The 23,368-nt window shown below is 44.0% G+C and overlaps 1 protein-coding gene across 1 annotated transcript in view; it reads left to right on the top strand.

The window, feature by feature from the left end:
• The window catches only part of NSUN5 (NOP2/Sun RNA methyltransferase 5), a 31,551-nt gene that overhangs the window by 6,244 nt on the left and 1,939 nt on the right, over positions 1-23,368 (top strand). Inside the window, exons 5-6 of the mRNA XM_067705888.1 lie at positions 23,018-23,156; positions 23,247-23,362. Of these exons, the coding sequence (XP_067561989.1) occupies positions 23,018-23,156; positions 23,247-23,362 (255 nt within the window). The remainder of the gene's footprint in view (positions 1-23,017; positions 23,157-23,246; positions 23,363-23,368) is intronic.

Raw genomic sequence — 23,368 nt, 5'->3', positions numbered from 1 at the left:
GGTACATAGCCCTCTGCTTTTTCATCTTGTCTTCCTGTGAACGTGGTTTTTGTTCCACAGGCTGCAGGATTGTATTTCTTCTTCTCCTGTCTGCCCTCTGGTGGTTGAGGCTATCTAAGAGGCTTGTGCAAGTTTCCTGATGGGAGGGACTGGTGGTGGGTAGAGCTGGGTTTTGCTCTGGTGGGCAGAGCTCAGTAAAACTTGAATCTGCTTGTCTGCTGATGGGTGGGGCTGGGTTCCCTCCCTGTTAGTTGTTTAGCTTGAGGCAACCCAGCACTGGAGCCTTCCCGGCTCTTTGGTAGGGCTAATGGCTGACTCTGGGAGGGCTCACGCCAAGGATTACTTCCCAGAACTCCTGCTGCCAGTGTCCTTGTCCTCATGGTGAGCCACAGCCACCCCCCACCTCTGCAGGAGACCCTCCAACACACTAGCAGGTAGGTCTGGTTCCATCTCCCCTGGGGTCACTGCTCCTTCCCCTGGGTCCTGATGTGCACACTACTTTGTGTGTGCCCTCCAAGAGTGGAGTCTCTGTTTCCCCCAGTCCTGTCGAAGTCCTGCAATCAAATCCCGCTAGGCTTCAAAGTCTGACTCTCTAGGAATTCCTCCTCCCGTTGCCGGACCCCCAGGTTGGGAACTCTGACATGGGGCTTAGAACCTTCACTCCAGTGGGTGGACTTCTGTGGTATAAGTGTTCTCCAGTCTGTGAGTCACCCACCCAGCAGTTATGGGATTTGATTTTACTGTGATTGCACCCCTCCTACCGTCTCATTGTGGCTTCTCCTTTGTCTTTGGATGTGGGTATCTTTTCTGGTGAGTTCCAGTGTCTTCCTGTTGATGATTGTCCAGCAGCTAGTTGTGATTCTGGTGTTCTCACAAGAGGGAGTGAGAGCACGTCCTTCTACTCCGCCATCTTGGTTCCTCTCCGATATTTTGGTTTTGATTTGCATTTCCCTGATGGTTAGTGATGTAGAATATCTTTTCACATATGTTGGAGGACAGAGGGAACAAAAAGCACCCACTGTACTGAGAAGGCATCTTGAGACTGAAAACTAGGCAGGCAGCTCCAGCTAATCAATGGATGAGTTTTTTACAGGGTAACTTACTCACAGGGTGGGATCTGGATCAGGCAGACAGCAGCCCGGGAGCATTCATGCCTGTCCTGTGCACCACCGAGGGGCCATTGGGAGAGTTTTATAGTTAACTTAGGGTATGGGGTAGGTGCTTGGAGACAGGATGTGCATTCTTACGTCAAGATTCATGAACGGGTAACTAGTCCTGTGGGCACTGGGAATATGTCAGTGAAGGTTTTCATCTCTGGGGACTCACAGAGCTCGGAGGCCACCTGGTCCTAATGATTATTAACACTATTAACTACAAAGCCCTTGATGACATAGGAATGATTTACTGCACAGTACAGTTCTGGGTAGGATCAGCTGAAGGACCGGAGAAACTGTAAGGGCCCAAGATTGTGGCAGTTATGTTAACAGCCATATACTCCACTCCTGACATCTTGATGGCCCGTATAATCTTGTCTGTAATTTTTCCACGTAGACCCTAGGGCTAGATATCGAGAGGTGGCTTTTGTATCCCTAGCCCAAAGCAACAGTATAAGAAGTAGCACGAACAAAGTGTTCCTAATAAACAAAAGTATAGTAAGAACTATGGTTCTCCATTTACCTGGGAGGGAAGTAAGCCAGTGGGTAAAGCATGGGCAAAGGGGATTTCATCCATTTGATTAATGACTGTTTTCATATGGGAGTGTTAATCGGTTATGTTGGATTCACATGAAGATGTAAATGCAGCATTCCTGCCCAGTTACGGTGCGTGTCCTTCCCTGTGAGGCTGTCAGCATATCTAAGGCCATATAGTTTTGCAGCACCACCTTTCTCATTTGAGTGGTTTCCTGGTTTCATGGAGAGATGGGAGTCATTCAAAGCTGATGGGGTAAATTGCTAACACTTGGATTTCTAGTTTAGCACTTACACTGGTTTTCTTGTTTGTCGGCCATTCCCACCATGACATACTATGATGGGCCCACCACCTGGACTTAATAGCAGGAAGGTTATAGGGAACTCCTGGTAAAGAGGTGTATGTACGGCCCAGAAGAGACGGCGCATTGGCCCGTCCACTAGGGCAAATAAGGCCACAGATAAGCTCCACATTTCCAGATCCCTTGTTTGGGAGCCATGAAGTCGCCTGTTCTATAGGAAGCTGCTTCCGTTCCTGTCCGTTCATCATTTGATATGTTGTGAGTTCCTCAGCAGACTTCAAAGGGAAGCCCCCCATACATCTGTGATTTGTTTGGGCGTGGTTGGTCCTTCCTATGCAGGTGGGGGCTCTGGACATCAAGACTCCTTGTGCAGCTCCCAGCCACACTAAACCATCCCAAATATAAGCTGTGGGAGTCCAGGGATTACTTGACCAGTTTTGCACCAGGGAAAAAACATATTGTTTAGAGTCACTATAATCAAACAGAACTTTCATGTATAGGAACCAGATCACCAAGGGGATTTTTGGTCACCAAGCCCTTGTCCCGTTCTGTGGGACAGATGAACTGTCCACAGCATCTACTCTGCATTGGAGACAGGCTGCAGACCCAGCAGTCAGAGCGATTGTGGACCTTCGCATATGTTGAGGCCCAGGAGAGGAGGACACTTCTGGTAACCAGAGCCAGGGAGTCTATGAGGCACACACTATGAGTGATAAGACAGATGTTTTAGGGGTGAAAGGTAGGCAAATCCTCATTTGTGAGCACCGTAGCTGTTTGATCACCGTTGGCCAAAACCACCCCTGGTTTTGGCCTTTTTCCTGGCAGGTGGTACGACTCATTTTGTCCTTTAATGTCTTCAGTACCTGGGGCCTCAGCAGGAACCCACATGAGCAAACCCACTTTAGGTCCTTGTGCTAATGCTTTGGAGAGGACTTTTGGGTCTGGGTGGGGCTCATTACCATATAAAAGGCCTGATTGAGGGAAGGCAATACCCAGGCCCCAAGGGATTAGGATACCAAGCCACCTGGAAGGGGGAGACCAATTTAAATGCTAATGAATTACAGTAACACTAGGTCAGAGGTCCTGTGGCAGTGGCGAAAGGAGACCTTCCTACAGGGTAGGCTTAAGGCCTCCCTTCTGAACCTGTAGTCTCAGGCTCTTGGTGTCTGGTCAGGTAGCCATTCATCTGCAGGTTGTCATCCTGGGGACAGCATTTAATCGTCTGATAGTTTCAGATCTCTTAACGTGGAGGGAGTGGGGAGGGACCAACCTCTTAACGTGCAGTCAGGAGATGGGGCTTTTAATGTGGCTTCTGACATGTTGACATGCTCTGTAAGGCCAGCCGTGGTGGGACTGTATGGTAGATGGAAAGTTCAAAGTATTTCTTGGGGTTTCTGCCCACTCTTGTATTTCATGTCCAGTGAAATGATTCCTTGTTCATGTCAGTTTGGGCTGGTGTTGCATACATAACTTCCAATTCTGACAGGCCTTTGATTGTTGCAGCCTAGTTGGTTTTCTTACTGGTAAAGGATTGCATCCGTCTAGTGGCTGTGTCAGCACAGGTTGGAGTATATTTATGTCCTTCTGACACTGGCAAAGGCCCTATGTAGTCCGCTTGTCATCTGGTAACTGGATGGTCAGAGCGTCCAGTGTACCCTGGGGTGTGTGGAAGAGGGTGGCACTTAAAAGGACACTGAGGGCCGCCCTTATCTGTGACTCAGAGGTCTGCGTATTGGAGAGGCAAATGCCGCTTTTTTACTATTTCCCAAGTTTTGGGGCCTCTGTGTCCCGACTTTCGGTGGAGCCAGTCCGCCATGTCAGAGGGGGTCTGTAATTCTTCCAGCAACAAAGCTCTTGCTAATGCAGCTGCTTCGTGATGACCAGGCAGAGTTGACAAGTGCCATAAGGTCATGCTGGCACCTGGTTGCGCACAGGCAGTCCAAATATCAGCCCTCAATTCAGCCCCCCACAGAGGTTTATTTAGTATTTCCCGATTATTTTGATGCCAAGTGGTAAGCTTGAGGGGCATGGGTTTGTGGGTGATCACCAGCCACGTGGCTCTGGGTTCTGCCCAGTGACTGCTTTGTTCAGTCCCTTGAACCAGATGACATCCGGAGCCAAGCAGCTGTGGAGGACCACCGAGCGGCTTGGCCCTACAGCTGACATCGTGTATCATGTGTTAGCAGGGGGCATCCCGGTGTCTCCCTGTACCTGTGGTAGAGGGGATGCAGCAGGTGATGTTGCGGGGGTCTTTGGTGGGTCGCTGTAGGTCACCGGCCCTAATCAGGCATGCACCTCCCGGGAGAGGGTGCTTTTCTGTTGAGTAGGCTTACACTTTGTAAGGTGCTCAGTCGCACACAGGTAGGAATTCTGTATGTCAGCCGGTAGGTCGGTGGTCAGACCCTTGGTTTGTTGTAAGGCTAGATAAACTGCTGACAGTTGTTTTTCTTTAGGACCATACCGGTTCTCTGCCCCTTTCTGTTATTGAGACCAAACTCCTAGCAGGACTTATTTCCCATTTTGTTGCTGCCAGAGCCTCCACCCAAACCCATCTGGATGTATATACTTAAATCCAATTTGCAACTCGCACCTGGCATTAACACCCTCAGTCCTTGGACAATCAGCTTGGCCTTTGCAGAAGCCTCTTGTGGGGTATTCCAGTCCCAGATTGTTCTCTTTTTCATTAAAGCATATAGTGGTTTTAATATCTGGTCGAGGTGGGGAGTAGAAGGGTGCCAGTACCCTAGCAGACCTATAAAGGCCTGTAGTTCTTTCACATGTCAGGGCATGGGATACACCTGTGTTTTATCAAAACAGCCTCAGGCATCACTTTAGTCTTGCCAGACCAGGTAACTCCAAAGAGCTTTACTGACTATCTCCGTCCTTGCACCTTGTTGGCGTTTGCCTCCCATCCCTGTGCTTTTAAATGTTCCTGAAGAGGCGTAGTGGCTTGGGGAAGAGAGCGCAAGGCATCACAGCTTGACATCTCATCGATGTAATGATAGAGAACTAAAGAGGGAGGGAAAGCCCAGTTTTCCAAATCCCAGGCCACCATCCCATGACATACAGCAGGACTATACAGACAACCTTGGGGTAAGACAGTAAAAGTCTGTTGTCTCCCATTCCACGTGAAGGTGAACTGGTCCTGGGACTCCTTATCTAAGGGTGTGCTGAAAAAGGTATTAGACAAACCTAAGACACAGTGATCTGTCTAAAGGGAAGAGGAATTGGATCCAGGGGTTGGGCTGTTTGGAACTGCTGCATAGATAGGGAGGTGTTGCCTTGTTTAATTCTCTGTAATCTACTATCATGCGCCAGGTTTGGTTTTTCCATCAGCCACATGGGGCTATTTAGCGGGCTTTGTGCCGGTCTTTTAACTTCCACCTTCCCTAATTCCTTGACGGTAGCTGTTATTTTTTCCTGTCCCCCAGGTAGGTGATATTTTTTATTGCCACCACTCTCCACGGGATAGGCAACTTTACAGGATCCCGTTTACCATGGTCCACCATTGCAGGCTTGACTGCTCGGATCCATAAGTGGAATTCGCTCATGGTGGTTATGAGGTCCAGGTCCTGTAGGACATCCACACCCAAAATATACTCAGGTATGGGGAAAATATAAACCAGAAGGGGATGAGCAGGGTCCGGGGGGTGGGGGTGTCTTCCAACTTGTAAATACAGGCTCACTTGTTTCATCCTCACCTCTGGCCTCCATATCCATCAGTGGCTTGTATTTCCCCTTGGAACTTGGATGGATTCCCATAAATCAGGGTACACTTGGCACAGTGTCTGTTAAAGCCAGGACAGTCTGTTTATTGGTGTGGGACTAATAGTTCAGTATGGGACCTCCAGTTGCCCCCTGTGGCCTGCACCAAGGAGCAACCTTGACTTCACCCCTAACCCCTAGGAGTGGGGCATATGCACCCCTGTTCTTTTTTTTTTTGCGGTACGCGGGCCTCTCACTGCTGTGGCCTCTCCCGTTGTGGAGCACAGGCTCCGGATGCGCAGGCCCAGTGGCCATGGCCCATGGGCCCAGCTGCTCCGCGGCACGCGGGATCCTCCCGGACCGGGGCACGAACCCGCGTCCCCTGCATCGGCAGGCGGACTCCCAACCACTGTGCCACCAGGGAAGCCCTGCACCCCTGTTCGTTATCTTCCTGCCCCTGTGGAGCATAGGCTTAAGCCTGTTCCTCTTTTTCTCTTGCTGGCTGAAGAGTAAACTTATTTCATTGGGTAATGCTTTCCATGAGGTTAAAAGGATCAGATTAGTTTATTTATAGTCTCCTTACGGGTTCCAGCTAATACCAGGTCTTACCATAATTGTGGGAAATTCTAGTTGGGCCCCTTTGTTTAGTTTCCTCACTTTTCGTTTTTTTCTCTTTGCCTTTATCTCCCCTTCTATTTCTCTTATGCCAGATCTTTTCCGTTTTGCTTAGATCAGCTATCATGGGTGCCCTGTCTGAATGAGTCGATTAATCATTGGGTCCCGTGCCAAGCCCCTAGAGCAGACTGCAGGATGCCACCCTTCATACCTGTTGTAAACAACTCTTCATCAAGTTCTCGGAAATTAGGAGCATAGGCAGCATGCTTTGTTCCCAATTCCCGTAGCTACTTCTTGTAACTCTTGCGTAGAGGCCCATCTTCAGGATGGAGACGGCACATCCCCCTCATTTGGCCCAGCCGTGTGTATACCTGCACGTATCTAGTCAATCAAGGTGGCTGTAGCCACCCTTGGGTTTCTCCCAACCCAGTCGCATACAAATGTTGCTGGAGGGTGGGCTGTGCTGTGACCAAGGCCATTTTTGACGTTTCTGACTCATTTAATATAATGCCATTTCTCCCAGTATCCCATGAACGGAGCACCCAGGCTGCAATTCCTTTCCTACTTTTTTGTTTAAACCTGCCAGTGAATTCTAACTCAGTGGAGAAATATCCCCGCATAGTTGTGTCTTGGATTCTAGGGATCTCCTCTCGGTTATCTCCTGGTTCCCTAGTGGCCTGTGTTGTAGTTTGGATCAGAGGTCTTGCCTGCAGGTCTTCCTCCTCTAGAGTTATGTCCACATCTTCTGACATGTAGTTATCCCAAGGATCCCACGTCTTGGGGTCCCAGTTCTCCTGTGAAAAGCTCCTCATGTTTGAATGGAACAGCCTGTGGCCCTGCATTTTAGGCATCTTACATGTTATCACTTCAACATGTTCTTCCTGTTGTATTGTCCTTAACATATGTCTGAAGTGGTGGAACTTGCCATCTGGACATCCCTTTCTAATGCCGGCGCCTCTTTAGTCTTTAGTTCCCTGTTGAGCTGTAATTCTTTTTCTGTGCCAGTCATTAGAGCGCATAACAAAGGTCATGCAATGCAATAGCTTACTTTGTTTTTCCACTTTTTGCTTTCCCACCGCTTCAGTTGATATATCTAATAAGCCCTTTGGTGTTTTGGGGGCATCCCTGTACTCACACACTGGCTGGAAGTGTTCCCTAAGCCTGGCCAAATCACTGCACGTGGAAGTGGCTGGCCAGCCTGGGATTTCCCCTACCATCAATGGGCTTTACTGCCCCTTTACCCATTCCTGTGTCGTTTTCAGTTTCCTGACTGGCTTGCCAATTGTTGGAGGATGGAGGGAATGAAAAGTGCCCACTGAACTGAGAAGGCATCAGGAGGCCGAAAAATGAGGCAGGCAGCTCTAGATAATCAATGGATCAGTTTATTATAGGGTAACTTACGGGGTGGGATTGGTCAGACAACAATCTGGAAGGATTCGTTGCTGCACTCTGCACAACAGAGGGGCCAATGGGACAATTTTATAGTTAACCTAGGGTATGCGGGTAGGTCCTTGGAAACAGGGCGTGCATTCTTAAGTCAAGATTTATAAATCAGTAACGAGTCTCATGGGTGCTGGGAATACACCAGCGAAGGTTTTCATCATTGTTTGGGGACTAATGGAGCATAGAGGCCACTGGTCCTAATGATTATTAAACACTGTCTATTAACTACAAAGCCCTGACGGCAGAGAAGATTTACTGCACAGTACAGTCCTGAGTAGAGTCAGCAGGACAGGAGAAACTGTCCTGACTTATGATGGTGTCACTTATGCTAACAACCGTACAGTGTAGTGTACCTGTTGGCCATCTGTATGTCTTCTTTGGAAAAATATCTCTCTAGAGGCTCTGCCCATTTTTTAATTGGGTGTTTTTAATAAACTGTTGAGTTGTATGAGTTCGCTGTGTAATTTGGATATTAAGCCCTTATCAGATACATGATTTGCAAATATTTCCCCCCATTCCATAGATTGCCTTTTCATTTTGTGGATGGTTTCCTTTGCTGTGCAGAAGCTTTGATGTAGTGTCACTTGGTTTTTGTGTTTGTTTTGCTTGCTTTTGTTGCCTTTGCTTTTTTTTTTTTTTTTTTTTTTGTGGTGCGCGGGCCTTTCACTGCTGTGGCCTCTCCCGTTGCGGAGCACAGGCTCCGGACGCGCAGGCTCAGCGGCCATGGCTCACGGGCCCAGCCGCTCCGTGGCATGTGGGATCTTCCCGGATCAGGACACGAACCCATATCCCCTGCATCGGCAGGCGGACTCTCAACCACTGCGCCACCAGGGAAGCCCCTGTTGCCTTTGCTTTTGGTGTCAAATCCAAAAAATCTTTGCCAAGGATGATGTAAAGGAGCTTACACCTGTTTTCTTCTAGGCATTTTATGGTTTCAGGTTTTACATACAAGTCTTTTATTTTCCTTTCAGTTTTATTGAGATGTAATTGACATACAGCACAGTAGAAGTCTGAGGTGCACAGCATAATGATTTCACTTACATACATCATGAAATGATGACCACAGTAAGTTTAGTGTCCATCCATCATCTCACATAGATACAGAATGAAAGAGATGGAAAAGAAATATATTCTTCCTTGTGATGAGAACTCTTAGGATTTATTCTCTTAACAACTTTCATATGTAACATATACCGGTATTAATTATATTTATCATGGTGTATGTTACGTTCCTAATATTTTATTTATTGTATAACTGGAAGTTTGTACCTTTTGACTACCTTCATCCAGTTCCCCCTCATCTTTGGTAACCACAAATCTGATCTCATTTTCTATGAGTTGGTTGATTTGTTTTTGAAGTATAATTGACCTATAACACTGTTAATTCATGTTACACAGCATAGTGATTTGATATTTCTATACATTTCAAAACGATCACCACAATTGATAAGTCTAGTTACCATCCATCACCATACAAAGATATTACATAGTTATTGATTATATTCCCCATACTGTACATTTCATACCCATGACTCATTTTTTTAAAAAATTAATTTATTTATTTTTGGCTGCATTGGGTCTTCGTTGCTGCGTGCAGGCTTTCTCTAGTTGCTGTGAGCGGGGGCTACTCTTCGTTGCGGTGCACGGGCTTCTCATTGTAGTGGTTGCTCTTGTTGTGGAGCACAGGCTCTAGGCACATGGGCTTCAGTAGTTGTGGCACGTGGGCTCAGTAGTTGTGGCTTGTGGGCTCTAGAGCGCAGGCTTAGTAGTTGTGGCACACGGACTTAGTTGCACCGCAGTGTGTGGGATCTTCCTGGACCAGGGCTCGAACCTGTGTCCCCTGCATTGGCAGGCGTATTCGTAACCACTGCGCCACCAGGGAAGACCGACTCATTTTTTTTGTAACTGGAAGCTTGTACCTTTTTTTTTTTTTTTTGGTGGTATGCGGGCCTCTCACTGTTGTGGCCTCCCCCGTTGCGGAGCACAGGCTCCGGACGCGCAGGCTCAGCGGCCATGGCTCATGGGCCCAGCCGCTCCGTGGCATGTGGGATCTTCCTGGACCGGGGCACCAACCCGTGTCCCCTGCATCGGCAGGCGGACTCTCAACCACTGCGCCACCAGGGAAGCCCAAGGAAGCTTGTACCTCTTAGTCTCCCTCACCTATTAATCTTCCTCACCTATTTCTCTCCTCCCTGCCACCCTCCTCCCCTCTGGCAATCACCTGTTCTTGGTATCTGTAACTCTGTTTCTGTTTTGTTATGTTTATTCATCTTTTTTCTACATTCCACATATAAGTGAAATCTTATAGTATTTTTCTTTCTCTGACTTATTTCACTTAGTATAATAACCCCTAGGTCCATCCATATTGTCAACAAATGGCAAGATTTCATTCTTTTTTATAGCTGAGTAATATGCCGCATACATTCAAGTCTTTAATCCATTTTGAGTTAATTTATTGTGTGCGGTGTAAGATAGTGGTCCAGTTTCATTCTTTTATTTGCAGCTGCCCAGTTTTCTCAATGCCATCTATTGAGGAGATTGTCCTTTCCTCACTGTATATTCTTGGCTCCTTAACTGTATACTTGACCATATATTTGTGGGTTAATTTCTGGGTTCTCTATTCTGATTCGTTGATCTGTGTCTATATTCATGCCAATACCGTACTGGTTTTTTTTTCCTAAATTGAAGTGTAGTTGACTTACAATATTATATTAGTTTCAGGTATACAACATAGTGATTCAATATTTTTATAGATTATGCTTCATTTAAATTTATTATAAAATATTGGCTACATTCTCTGCACTGTACCTCTTAATCCCCTACCTCTATCTTGCCCCTCCCTCCTTCCCCCTCTGTTGTAGTTTTCTTATGACAGGGCCGAAAGTAAGCTCATCACACGAGATGAATTGTGCAGAAGCACAGCAGTAGAATACAGTGCCGTCTGTCCTGCTGTGGTAGCTTTTATTTAAGCATTATCTATGTTTACATCTTAAGACTTGTTTTCTTAACATTCCAGAAATCCAAAGCAGCAACATATGCTTTTATTGATTATACAAGCAACAATGGGCTTTCTTGACATGCCGTGCTTCGTCCTTGAGCTCATAAGCAGCACAAGGACATCTCCTTGTGTTCCCATCATTCTGATTATACTGAAGTAGCACAAGGACGTTTCCTTGTGTTCTGATTATACTGAGGTCATTTCATGGATCAGTGCCCAGAGTATCCAGGACTGCCTGCAGTCCTGGCCTATTCGCCAGCCCTCGGTTTGCCGAGGGGGGGTTCATGGGTCACGTCTCCTTTCCATGTCCTCAGTTATTCTACTACACCCCTCCCCACTGGTAACCATTGTGGTGTTCTCTGTATCTGTGAATCTGTTTGTTTTGTTGTATTTGTTAATTTATTTTTAAATTCCACATATAAATGATAACATACAGAATTTGTCTTTCTCTCTTTCACTAAGCATAATACCCTCCAAGTTTGTCCACATTCTTGCTAATGGCAGAATTTCATTCTTTATGGCAGAGTAATAGTCTGTTGTGTATGTATGCCACATTTTCTTTATCCATTCATCTATCGATGGACACTGAGGTTGCTTCAGTAACTTGGATATTGTAAATAATGCTGCTATGGACATTGGAGTGCATGTATCTTTTCAAATTAGTGTTACTTCATTTTCTTCACATATATACCCAGGAGTAGAATTGCTGGTTCATATGGTAGTTATATTTTTAGTTTTTTGAGTGACCTTCATACTGTTTTTCCATAGTGGCTGCACCAATTTACATTCCCACCAGCAGTGTACTAGAGTTCCCTTTTCTCCACATCCTTGCTAACATTTGTTATTTGTGTTCTTTTTGTTGATGGCCTTTCTGATGGCTGATGGGTGTGAGGTGATATCTCATTGTGGTTTTGATTTGCATGTCTCTGATTAGCAATGTTGAGCATCTTTTCATATGCCTGTTGGCCATCTGTATGTCTTCTTTGGAAAAATGTCTATTCATGCCTTCTCCACATTTTTTTTTTTTTTTTTTTTTTTGCGGTACGTGGGCCTCTCACTGTTGTGGTCTCTCCCGTTGCGGAGCACAGGCTCCAGACACGCAAGCTCAGTGGCCATGGCTCATGGGCCTAGCCGTTCCGCGGCATGTGGGATCTTCCTGGACCGGGGCACGAACCCGTGTCCCCTGCATCGGCAGGCGGACTCTCAACCACTGCGCCACCAGGGAAGCCCAGTTGTTTGTATTTTTGATGTTGAGTTGTCTTAGCTGTTTATATGTTTTTGGATGTTAATCCCTATCACTCATATCATTCATGAATATTTTCTGTCATTCAGTAGGTTGTCTTTTCATTTTGTCAGTGGTTTCCTTTGCTGTACCAAAGCTTTTAAGTTTAACTAGTCCTATTTATTTATTTTGTTTCCTTTGCCATAGGAGACAGATCAAAAAACAAAAAAATTGCTAGTTTTTTTTTGTTTGTTTTTGGCTGCGCTACGCAGCTTGTAGAATCTTTGTTCGTTCCCTGACCAGGGATTGAACCCGTGTCCCCTGCAGAGGAAGGACAGAGTCCTAACCACTGGACTGCCAGGGAATTCCCCTACAATTAATGTCAAAGAGTGTTCTGCCTATGTTTTCTTCTAGGAGTTTTTTGGTTTCTGGTCTTACATGTATGTCTTTAATTGATTTGAGTTTATTTTTGTATATGGTGTGAGAAAATGTTCTAATTTCATTCTTTTACATATAGCTGCCTGTTTTTCCTAGCACCACCTATTGAAGAGACTTTGTCTTTTCCCTTTTGCATATTCTTGCCTCTGTTGTCATAGATTAATTGACCATAAGTTTGTGGGTTTATTTCTGGGCTCTCTGTTCTGTTTCATTGATCTATGTGTCTGTGTTTTGGCCAGTACCTTACTGTTTTGATTAGTGTAGCTTTGTAGTAGAGTCTGAAGTCTGGGAGCTTCATACCTCTGGCTTTGTTCTTTTTTCTCAAGATTGCTTTGGCTATTCAGGGTCTTTTGTGGTTCCATATAAATTTTAAGATTATTTGTTCTAGTTCTATGAAAAATGTCATGGATATTTTGATAAGGATTGCATTAAATCTGTAGATTGTTTTGGATAGTATGGACATTTTAACAATTTAAATTCTTCCAATCCCTTAATATGGGTATCTTTCCATTTCTTTGTATCATTTCAGTTTCCTTCATCAGTGTCATAGTTTTCAGAGTATAGGTCTTTTACCTCTGTGGTTAAGTTTATTCCTAGTTATTTAATTCTTTTTGATGCACTTTTGAACAGGATTGTTTTCTTGCCTTCTAATAGTTCATTATTAGTGCATAGAAAAGTGTATAATGCTAATCTTGTACCCTGCAACTTTACTGGATTCATTTTCTAATGAACCGTTTTTTTGTGGCAACTTTAGGGTTTTCTTTATCTTGTCATCTGTAAATAGTGATAGTTTTACTTCCCTTCCAATTTGGATGCATTTTTATTTCTTTTTCTTGTCTGATTGCTTTGGATAGGACTTCCAATACTGTGATAAATAGAAGTGGCTAGAGTAGGCATCCTTGTCTTATTCCTGATTTTAGAGGAAAAGCTTTTAGCTTTTCCCCATTGAGTATGATGTGAGCTGTGGGTTTGTCATATACAGACTTTGTTATGTTGAGATATGTTACTTTAATACCAACTTTGATGAGAGTTTTCATCATGAATAGATGTTGAATTTTTTCAGATGCTTTTTCTGCATTTATTGAGATGGTCTTGTGATTTTTATCCTTCCTTTTATTGATGTGGTGTATCACATTGATTGATTTGGGGATATTGAACCATCCCTGGAATAAATCCCACTTGATTATGGTGTATGATCCTTTTTATATATTGTTAAAATTCAGTTCGCGAATATTTTGTTGAGGATTTTTGCATCCATATTCATCAGAGATATTGGCCTGTAATTTTCTTTTTTTTTTTTGGAGTGTTTCTTTGTCTGATTTTGGTAGCAGGGTAATGGTGACCTTGTAGAATGAATATGGGAGTGTTCCGTCTTCAGTTTTTTGGTAATAGTTTGAGAAGGATAGGTATTAGCTCTTCCTTATATATTTGGTAGAATTTCCCTGTGAAACCATCTGGTCCTGGAGTTTTGTTTGCTGGGAGTTTTTTGATTACTGATTCAATTTTACTACTAGTGATTGGTCTCTTCAGATTTGTCTATTTCTTCCTGATTCAGTCTTGTAGGATTGTATGTTTTTAGAAGTTTATCCATTTCTTCTAGGTTGTCTTTTGTTGGCATATAACTGTTTGTTCATAGTATTCTCTTATGTTGTTTTTTCAGATTGATTTTTCTAAATTTTTATTGGAGTATGGTTGCTTTACAATGTTGTGTTAGCCTCCGCTGCACAACAGAATGAAATCAGCTGTACACATAACAGATATCCCCTCCCTTTGGACTTCCTTCCCATTTAGGTTACCACAGTGCATTAGGTAGAGTTCCCTGTGCTATACAGTATGTTCTCACCAGTTGTCTGTTTCATACATAGTATCAATAATGTATATGTGTCAATCCCAGTCTCCCACTTCCTCACACCCCACGCCTTTCCCCCTTGCTATCCATACATTTGTTCTCAACGTCTGTGTCTCTATTTCTGCTTTGCAAGCACCTATACCATTTTCTAGATCCCACATATATGCCTTATTATAAGATATTTGGTTTTCTCTTTCTGACTTCACTCTGTATGACATTCTCTAGGTCCATCCACGTCTCTACAAATGACCCAATTTCATTCCTTTTTATGGCTGAGTAATATTCCATTGTGTATATCTATATATCCATTGTGTATATACCACATCTTCTTTATCTTTTCCTCTGTTGATGGACATTTAGGTTGCGTCCATGTCCTGGCTGTTGTAAATAGTGCTGAAATGAACATTGGGGTGCCTGTGTTTTTTTGAATTATGGTTTTCTCTGGGTATATGCCCAGTAGTGGGATTGTTGGGTTGTATGGTAGTTCTATTTTTATTTTTTTTAAGGAACCTCCATACTGTTTTCCATCGTGGCTGAATCAATTTACATTCCCACCAACAGTGTATGAGGGTTGCCTTTTCTCCACACCCTCTCCAGCATTTATTGTTTGTAGGTTTTTTGATGATGGCCATTCTGACCAGTGTGAGGTGGTACCTTGCAGTTTTGATTTGCATTTCTCTAATAATTAGTGATGTTGAGCAGCTTTTCATGTGTTTGTTGGCCATCTGTATGTCTTCTTTGGAGAAATGTCTATTTAGGTCTTCTGCCCATTTTTTGATTGGGTTATTTGTTTTTTTGATATTGAGTTGTATGAGCTGCTTGTATATTTTAGAGAGCAGTCCTTTGTCAGTTGCTTCACTTGCAAATATTTTCTCCCATTCTGAGGGTTGTCTTTTCTTCTTCTTTATGGTTTTCTTTGAGACCTCGAATAGCCAAAGCAATCTTGAGAAACAAAAATGGAGCTGGAGGAAGCAGGCTCCCTGACTTCAGACTATACTACAAAGCTACAGTAATCAAGACAGTATGGTACTGGCACAAAACAGAAATATAGATCAATGGAAAAGGATAGAAAGCCCAGAGATAAACACACACACCTGTGGTCACCTAATCTATGACAGAGGAGGCCAGAATATACAATAGAGCAAAGATAGCCTCTTCAATAAGTGGTGCTGGGAAAACTGGACAGCTGCATGTAAAAGAATGAGATTGGAACACTCCCTAACACCATACACAAAAATAAACTCAAAATGGATTAAAGACATAAATGTAAGGCCAGATACTATAAAACTCTTAGAGGAAAACACAGGCAGAACACTCTATGACATAAATCACAGCAGCATCTTTTTTGACCCACCTCCTAGAGTAATGAAAATTAAAATAAAAATAAACAAATGGGATCTTATGATTTTTTTAATCTCTATGATATCGGTTGTAATATTTCCTTTTTTATTTCTTTTATTTGGGTCCTCTCTCTTTTTTTTTTCTTTTCTTTTTGCGGTACGCAGGCCTCTCATGGCCATGGCCTCTCCCGTTGCGGAGCACAGGCTCCAGGTGCGCAGGCTCAGCGGCCATGGCTCATGGGCCCAGCCGCTCTGCGGCACGTGGGATCCTCCTGGACCGGGGCACGAACCTGTGTCCCCTGCACCGGCAGGCAGACTCCCAACCACTGCGCCATCAGGGAAGCCCTCTTTTTTTCTTGATGAGCCTGGTTAAAGGCTTATCAATTTTATCCTTTAAAAAAAAATCAGGTTTTGATTTCATTGATCTTTTCTGTTTTTTTGTTTGTTTGTTTTTTGGTCTCTATTTTATTTCTTCTCTTTATTATTTTCTTCTTTCTGCTTACTTTGGGCTTTGTTCTTTTTCTGATTCTTTTACATGATAGGTTAGGTTGATGATTTGAAAGTTTTCTTGTTTCTTGAGGTAGGCCTGTATTTGCTATAAACTGCTCTCTTAGAACTGCTTTTGCTGCATCCCATAGGTTTTGGAAAGTTGAGTTTTTATTTTTGTTTGTCTTAAGGTATTTTCTGATTTCCTTTTTGATTTCTTCATTGACCCATTGGGGCTTTTTTGTAGTGTATTGTTTAGTTTCCATGTGTTTGTGTTTTTCCCATTTTTCTTCCTGTGATTGATTTCTAGTTTCATACTGTTGTGGTTGGAAAAATGTTTGATATATTCTCTTAAATTTGTTGAGACTTGTTTTGTGGCCTAGCATGTGATTTATCTGGAGAATATTCCATGTGCACTTGAAAAGAATGTGTATTCTGCTGTTTTGGGATGAAATGTCCTGTAGATATCGATTAAGTCCAACTGGTTTAATGTGTAATTCAAGACCACTGTTTCTTTATTGATTTTCTGTCTGTCTGGACAATATGTCCCTTGATGTAAGTGTGGTGCTAAAGTTTCCTACTGTTATTTTATAACTGTCTGTTTCTCCCTTTATGTTTGTTAATATTTGCTTTATATATTTAGATGCTCCTATATTAGGTACATATATGTTACTGAGTGTAATATCCTCTTCTTTTTTTTTTTTGCGGTACGCGGGCCTCTCACTGCTGTGGCCTCTCCCGCTGCGGAGCACAGGCTCCGGACGCGCAGGCTCAGCGGCCATGGCTCACGGGCCCAGCCGCTCCGTGGCACGTGGGATCCTCCTGGACCGGGGCATGAACCCATGTCCCCTGGATTGGCAGGCAGACTCTCAACCACTGCACCACCAGGGAAGCCCCATCCTCTTCTTTTATTGATCCCTTCATCATTATATAATGCCCTTCTTTGTCTTTTGTTACAGACTGTGTTTTAAAGTCTACTCTGTCTGATATGAATATTGCTACCCCAGCATCCCCTCACTTGTCTGTGTGTGTCTTTAGCTCTGAAGTGAGCCTCTTGTAAGCCGCATATAGATGGGTCTTGTTTTTTTTAAAATCCAGTCAGCTACCTATGTCTTTTGATTGAGTCGTTTAGTCCATTGACATTTAAAGTGATTGTTGATAGGTATGTACCATTTTGTTGCTTGTTTTCTGGGTGTTTTTGTAGTTCTTCTCTGTTCTTAGTTTCTTCCCTTGTGGTTTGATGATTTTTCTTAAGTGGTATGCTTGTGCTCCTTTCTCTCTGATTTTTGTGTTTCTACTGTAGGTTTTGATTTGTAGTTACCATGGGGTTCATATATGTTGATCTATAACTGTATCTACTTGTTTTAAACTGATAGCCATTTAAGGTCAGACACATTCTAAAAGATGTATGTTTTTTCACTGTTCTCCCCTATGTTTTGTGTTTTTGATGTCATGTTTTATATCTTCATGTTTATCCTTTAACTGTTTATTGTAGTTATAGTTGATTTTACAACTTTTGTCTTTTAATCTTCATACTGGCTTAAGTGGTTGATCCACACCTTTACTATATGTTTGTCTTACAAGTGAGATTTTTCCTTTCCTATAAATTCTTACTTCTTGTTATAGCCTTTTCTTTTCTACTTAGAGAAAACCCTTTAACATGTCTTTTAGAGTTGGTTTAGTAGTGATGAGCTCTTTTATTTTTTGCTTCTCTGAGAGGTTCTTTCTCTCTTCTTTAATTCTAAATGATAATCTTGGTGGATAGAGTATCCTACATTGTAGGGTTTTCCCTTTCAGCACCTTAGATATATCATGCCACTCCCTTCTTGCCTGCAAAGTTTCTGCAGAGAAATCAGCTGGTAGCCTTCTGGGTATTCCCTTGTATGTTACTCTTTGTTTTTCTCTTGCTGCCTTTAGAATTCTCTCTTTAACTTTTGCCATTTTAATTATGATGTCTTGGTGTGGGTCTCTTTGGGTTCGTCTTGTTTGGGACTCTCTGTGATTCCTATACCTGGATATTTGTTTCCTTCTTCAGGTTTGGGAAGTTTTCAACCATAATTTCACCAAATACATTTTTGACCTCTCTCTCTCTCCCCTCCTTCTGGGACCACTATAATGTGAATATTAGTACACTTGATGTTGTCCCAGAGATCCCTTAAACTGGTCTCATTTTTTAAAGATTTTTTTGTTGTTCTGATTAGGTAGTTTCCATTATTCTGTTTTCCAGATCAAATGTGTGTTCCTTTGTATCACTTGATCTGATGTTAATTCCTTCTAGTGTGTTTTTCATTTCACTTACTGTATTCTTCAGCTTTGACTTGGTTCCTTTTTATATTTTCTAGTTCCTTGTAAAAATTTTCACTGTGTTCGTCTGTTTTCCCTAGTTCAGTTAGCACTCTTATTACTAATGCTTTGAACACTTTATCTAGTAAATTATTTATCTGTTTCATTAGTTGTTTTTTTTCAGGTTTTTTCCCTGTTTTTTTTGTTTGGAACAAATTCATCTGTCTTCTTATTTCGCTTAACTTTATGAAATTAGGTGAAAAAGTTACCTATCCCAGTCTCGAAGGGGTATCCTTGTGTGGGAGCATCACTATGCAGTCTCTGTGTGCCCAGTGCCTTTGGTGGGAGAACTGGATCTAAAGTAAGCACAGGTCATGTCTTTCCCCAGGGTGTGCTGGCAGCTATCACCTTGGTGGGAGGTGGGGCTGGAGGTGGAGGGGCTAGAGCTAGAGCCAGAGCCAGGTGTGAGCCAGGGCTTTTCCTATTCTCAGTGGCTGTCACTGCCCTACTGAGAGTGGTGTCTGGTCCCAGGATACTGGAGCTGAAGCCGAGGTTTGGGTCTGAACTGGTTCTGTTTCCTCTAAGTGTGCTTTCTACCCTGCTCCCAGCAATGGCACCTTTGCCCCAGAGGGGGTGGTGCTGGAGCAAGAGGGGCTGGAGTGGGTGCTTGGCACAGGCTGGGGCACACTCTGGGGCAGTCCTGGCATGCCAGTCAGCTCCAGACCACTCCTGATCTGTTGCTTCTACGAATGCCAGTAATGGCTGCCCTTGCCCCAACTGAATGCCATGCCAGGTCTGAGCTGGCTTCGTCCCCACCCCACCCCCCAAACTGTGCACTCTCCTTGGCACCGGCAGCCTTCTCCCTAGCGTAGAGCTGTGCCAGAGCCAAGGAATCAGTGCAGCTGCTTGACGTGGGCTGGGGTGTGCACTGGGCTGGGGCATTTGCAGGAAACCAGCCAGAGTCCCAGGCTGTTTCAGTCAGCTTCCTGCACCTTGTTCCCTGGAGTAAGCAAGCATGTGCTTGTTTTTCATGAGTGGAATCTAGGTTTCTAACAGCTGTTCTGTAAGTCCTACTCGTTTTCAAACCAGCTAAGGGGATTCATCTTCCTGGTGTCAGACCCTAGGGCTGTGGTGCCTAATAATGTGGTTTGAACCACTCACCTGTGCACCCTTATTTTTGGCTGCGTTGGGTCTTTGTTGCTGCGCACAGGCTTTCTCTAGTTGCGGTGAGAGGGGGGCTACTCTTCGTTGTGGTGCGCAGGCTTCTCATTGTGGTGGCTTCTCTTGTTGCAGAGCACGGGCTGTAGGTACACGGGCTTTAGTTGTTGTGGCACGTAGGCTCAGTAGTTGTGGCATGTGGGCTTAGCTGCTCTGTGGCATGTGGGCTCTTCCTGGACCAGGGCTTGATCCTGTGTCCCCTGCATTGGCAGGCGGATTCTTAACCACTGCGCCACCAGGGAAGCCCTGTGTATCCTTTTTGAGCAATTTTGCTTTTAGTCATTTATTGTTAGATTGCACTTCTGAAATGTTCATAATTTTGTTTCGAATAGGGGAAAATTGGTCTCGATCTACATTTATTCTAAAATATCCCAACAATATGTATTTGGTTCAGTAAATTTTGGTTTTATCCAGACTGTGAAATATCAGGGAGCTGCTTACATTGATGGTGTGAATGTTTATTGACAATATAGCAAATGGGAAAACAAGTCATGGAGTCATATGTTAAGTATGAGCTCCATTTTTTTCCTGGTTGTTAATAAATACTGATTTTTTAAAAGTCTACAAGTATTACACCACAGTATCAATAGGAGTTCCTCTTGGTAATGAATAGTGAGGGTGTCTGTGGCAGGGAATCAGCTTCCATGTGGTCCTTCAGGTGATGCCACCCAGATGGTGCCAGCATCCTGAAACCCAAGGAGGATTGTGTAATCCCTCTCTTCTTTATCCCCTCCTAGGGGCACAGGTCCTGACCTGATTGCTTCTCTTCCTACCCATATTCCATGTGGGTTTTTCTTTACACCCTTGGTTGTATAAGAGTCTTTCTGCTAGTCTCCAGTTTGTTGTCAGTGGGAATTGCTCCACATTGTAGATGTATTTTTGCTATGTTCATTGGGGGGGAGGTGAGCTCAGCATCCTCCTACTCTGCCACCTTGACCTTCTCCTTGGTGCCATACTGTTTTGATTACTGTGGTTTTGCAGTATAGGTTTTGCAATATAGTTTGAAATCAGGGAGCATGATGCTTCAGCTTTTTTCTTCCTTTCTCAAGATTGCTTTGGCTATTCATGGTCTTTTGAGCTTCCATACAAATTTTAGGATTGTTCGTTCTGTTTCTGTGAAAAGTGCTATTGGAATTTTGATAGGGATTGTGTTAAATCTGTGGATTTCTTTGGGTAGTATGGACATTTTAACAGTATTAATTCTACCAATCCATGAGCACAGAATATCCTTCCATTTATTTGTGTGATCTTCAGGTTTTTTTTTTTTTTTTTTTTGATCTTCAGGTTTTTTTCCATTAATGTCTTATAGTTTTCAGTGTGCAGGTCTCTCTCTCACCTCCTTGGTTAAATTTATTCTTAGGAATTTTTTACTTTTTGATGCAATTGTAAATGGGATTGTTTTCTTAATTTTTTCTGATAGTTCATTATTAGTGTATAGAAATGTAACAGATTTTCGTATATATATATTTTGGGGGGGGGGCATGCCACATGTCTTGTGGGATCTTAGTTCCCTGACCAGGGATTGAACCCGCACCCTTGGCAATGAAAGTGCGGAGTCCTAATTACTGGTCTGCCATGGAATTCCCTGTATATTGATTTTGTATCCTGCACCCTTACTGAATTTATTAGTTCTAATAGTTTTTTGGTGGATTCTTTAGGGTTTTCTTTATATAAAATCATGTCATCTGCATATAGTGACAGTTTTACTTCTTCCTTTCCAATTTGGATGCTTTTTATTTTTATTGCCTGACTGCTCTGACTAGGACTTCCAATACTAGGTTGAATGAAAGTGGCGAGAGGGGGCATCCTTGCCTTGTGTTTGATCTTAGGGGAAAGGCTTTCAGCTTTTCACCATTGAGTATGATTTTATCTGTGGACTTGTCATATATGGCCTTTATTATGTTGAGGTGTGTTCCCTCTATACCCAGTTTGTTGAGAGTTTTTATGAGTGGATGTTGAATTTTTTTTTCTTTCTGTGGTACGCGGGCCTCTCACTGTTGTGGCCTCTCCCGTTGCGGAGCACAGGCTCCGGACGCGCAGGCTCAGCGGCCATGGCTCACGGGCCCAGCTGCTCCGCGGCATGTGGGATCTTCCCGGACCGGGGCATGAACCCGCGTCCCCTGCATCGGCAGGCGGACTCTCAACCACTGCGCCACCAGGGAAGCCCGGTGTTGAATTTTTTCAAATGCTTTTTCTGCATCTGTTGAGATGGTCATGTGATTTTTATCCTTTTTGTTAATTGTGTATATCGCATTGATTACTTTGTGGGTGTTGAACCATCCTTGCGTTCCTGGCACTGGCATCTTGTGCATTCCCTGTTTTAACCTAACAGATATCACCATTATGCACCCATTTGGTCAAGGCAGAAACTGAGTCATCATAGATGCTTCCCTCCTCTCCTTTCAGTCATTTATTACTGTGCCTTCAGCATCTTTCTTTTTGTCCTCCTGGATACTGCCTGGGTTTAAGCATCATATCCTATCATGATTGGCAGAATAATCTCCTAAACTGGTCTCCCCACTTCCAGACTTTCTTGTCATGTTTGTCCTCCTTGTGTTGGCTGCAGAGATCTGCAGCCAGATCTGATGCTTTACTCCCCTGCTGAAAACCCGTGGCTCTCCATTGCGCTGTGCCCCCTGCTTCCTTCCCAGGCCCATCTGCCATGCACGCTGTGCACCTGTTATTACAGTGGTTGCTGCTCCTCACCCCAGGCTTCCCTGCACTCACCTACTTCCTGGTCTGTCCTTTGACAGCTCTGGGAAGCTGCCTCTTCTCTCTCCCTCTCTCTCCATCTGTTGTAGATGTTCCCCCATCTGCCTCTAGCATGCTGCTTAGTGACCAGGGTGGTAGAGAATGGTTGTGTTTGGGTTTGAATTCCAGCTCTGCTACTTCATAGCTTTCTGAGTTGTTATTCTCTAGGCCTGTTTTCTACGTGGGTCAGGTGAATGAACAATGCTCCTTTGCAGTGTGGAGAGTACAGTTTTCACCTTACCTCCTCAGGTTACTTATATGAACATCAGGAATCAGCTCAGCATTTACCTCCCTGAACCAGGCCCCTCTCCCCAGGGTTGTGTTTTAATAGTACTGGCTAGTGAGTGTCTAATTTGTGCAAAATATTTTCCTAAGTATTTTGCATGTCATTTAATCCTCACGAGATCTACCATTTTCCAGAACTGTAGACAGAGGCTGAAGTGTCAGTGCTGCCGCCACTGGTAAATGATGGAGGTGGGATCCTGAACCTAGAGTCTGGCCTGAGAAGCCTGTTCTCTTAACTGCTGCCTCTATCTTATCAGCTTGTTAATTTACTCATAGCAGTTTTAACCGTTTGTTGCATAAATAAGCAGTTAGGTGACATGTGAAATGTCTGGCTTGCTGCCTGGCACGGAGGGGTTCAGAAAATGTGGCATGAACAGCTCTTATTCCCCGGCAGCCTCGAGGACGTACGGGCCCTCAAAGGGAAGTGCTTTCTTCTGGATTCCTTGCTGCCGGAGTTGCTCGTGTTTCCTGCCCGAACAGATCTGCATGAACATCCACTGTACCAAGCTGGTCACCTCATCCTACAAGACAAGGTAGGGTGGATGGGTGGAAATGGGAGGAGCGGGAGGGGAGTGGTCAGCCTGGGGTCCCTTTGAGCCAGCCCCTGTGCTCTGCGCCGCCAGGCGAGCTGTCTCCCGGCCATGCTGCTGGCTCCACCTCCAGGTTCCCATGTCATCGATGCATGCGCTGCCCCAGGCAATAAGACCAGTCACTTGGCTGCCCTTCTGAAGAACCAAGGGTGAGT

Source organism: Pseudorca crassidens, chromosome 15 (genome assembly GCF_039906515.1).
Source record: "Pseudorca crassidens isolate mPseCra1 chromosome 15, mPseCra1.hap1, whole genome shotgun sequence".
NCBI classification, from domain to species: Eukaryota; Metazoa; Chordata; class Mammalia; order Artiodactyla; family Delphinidae; genus Pseudorca; species Pseudorca crassidens.
This window is presented reverse-complemented; position numbering and strand designations above follow the sequence as displayed.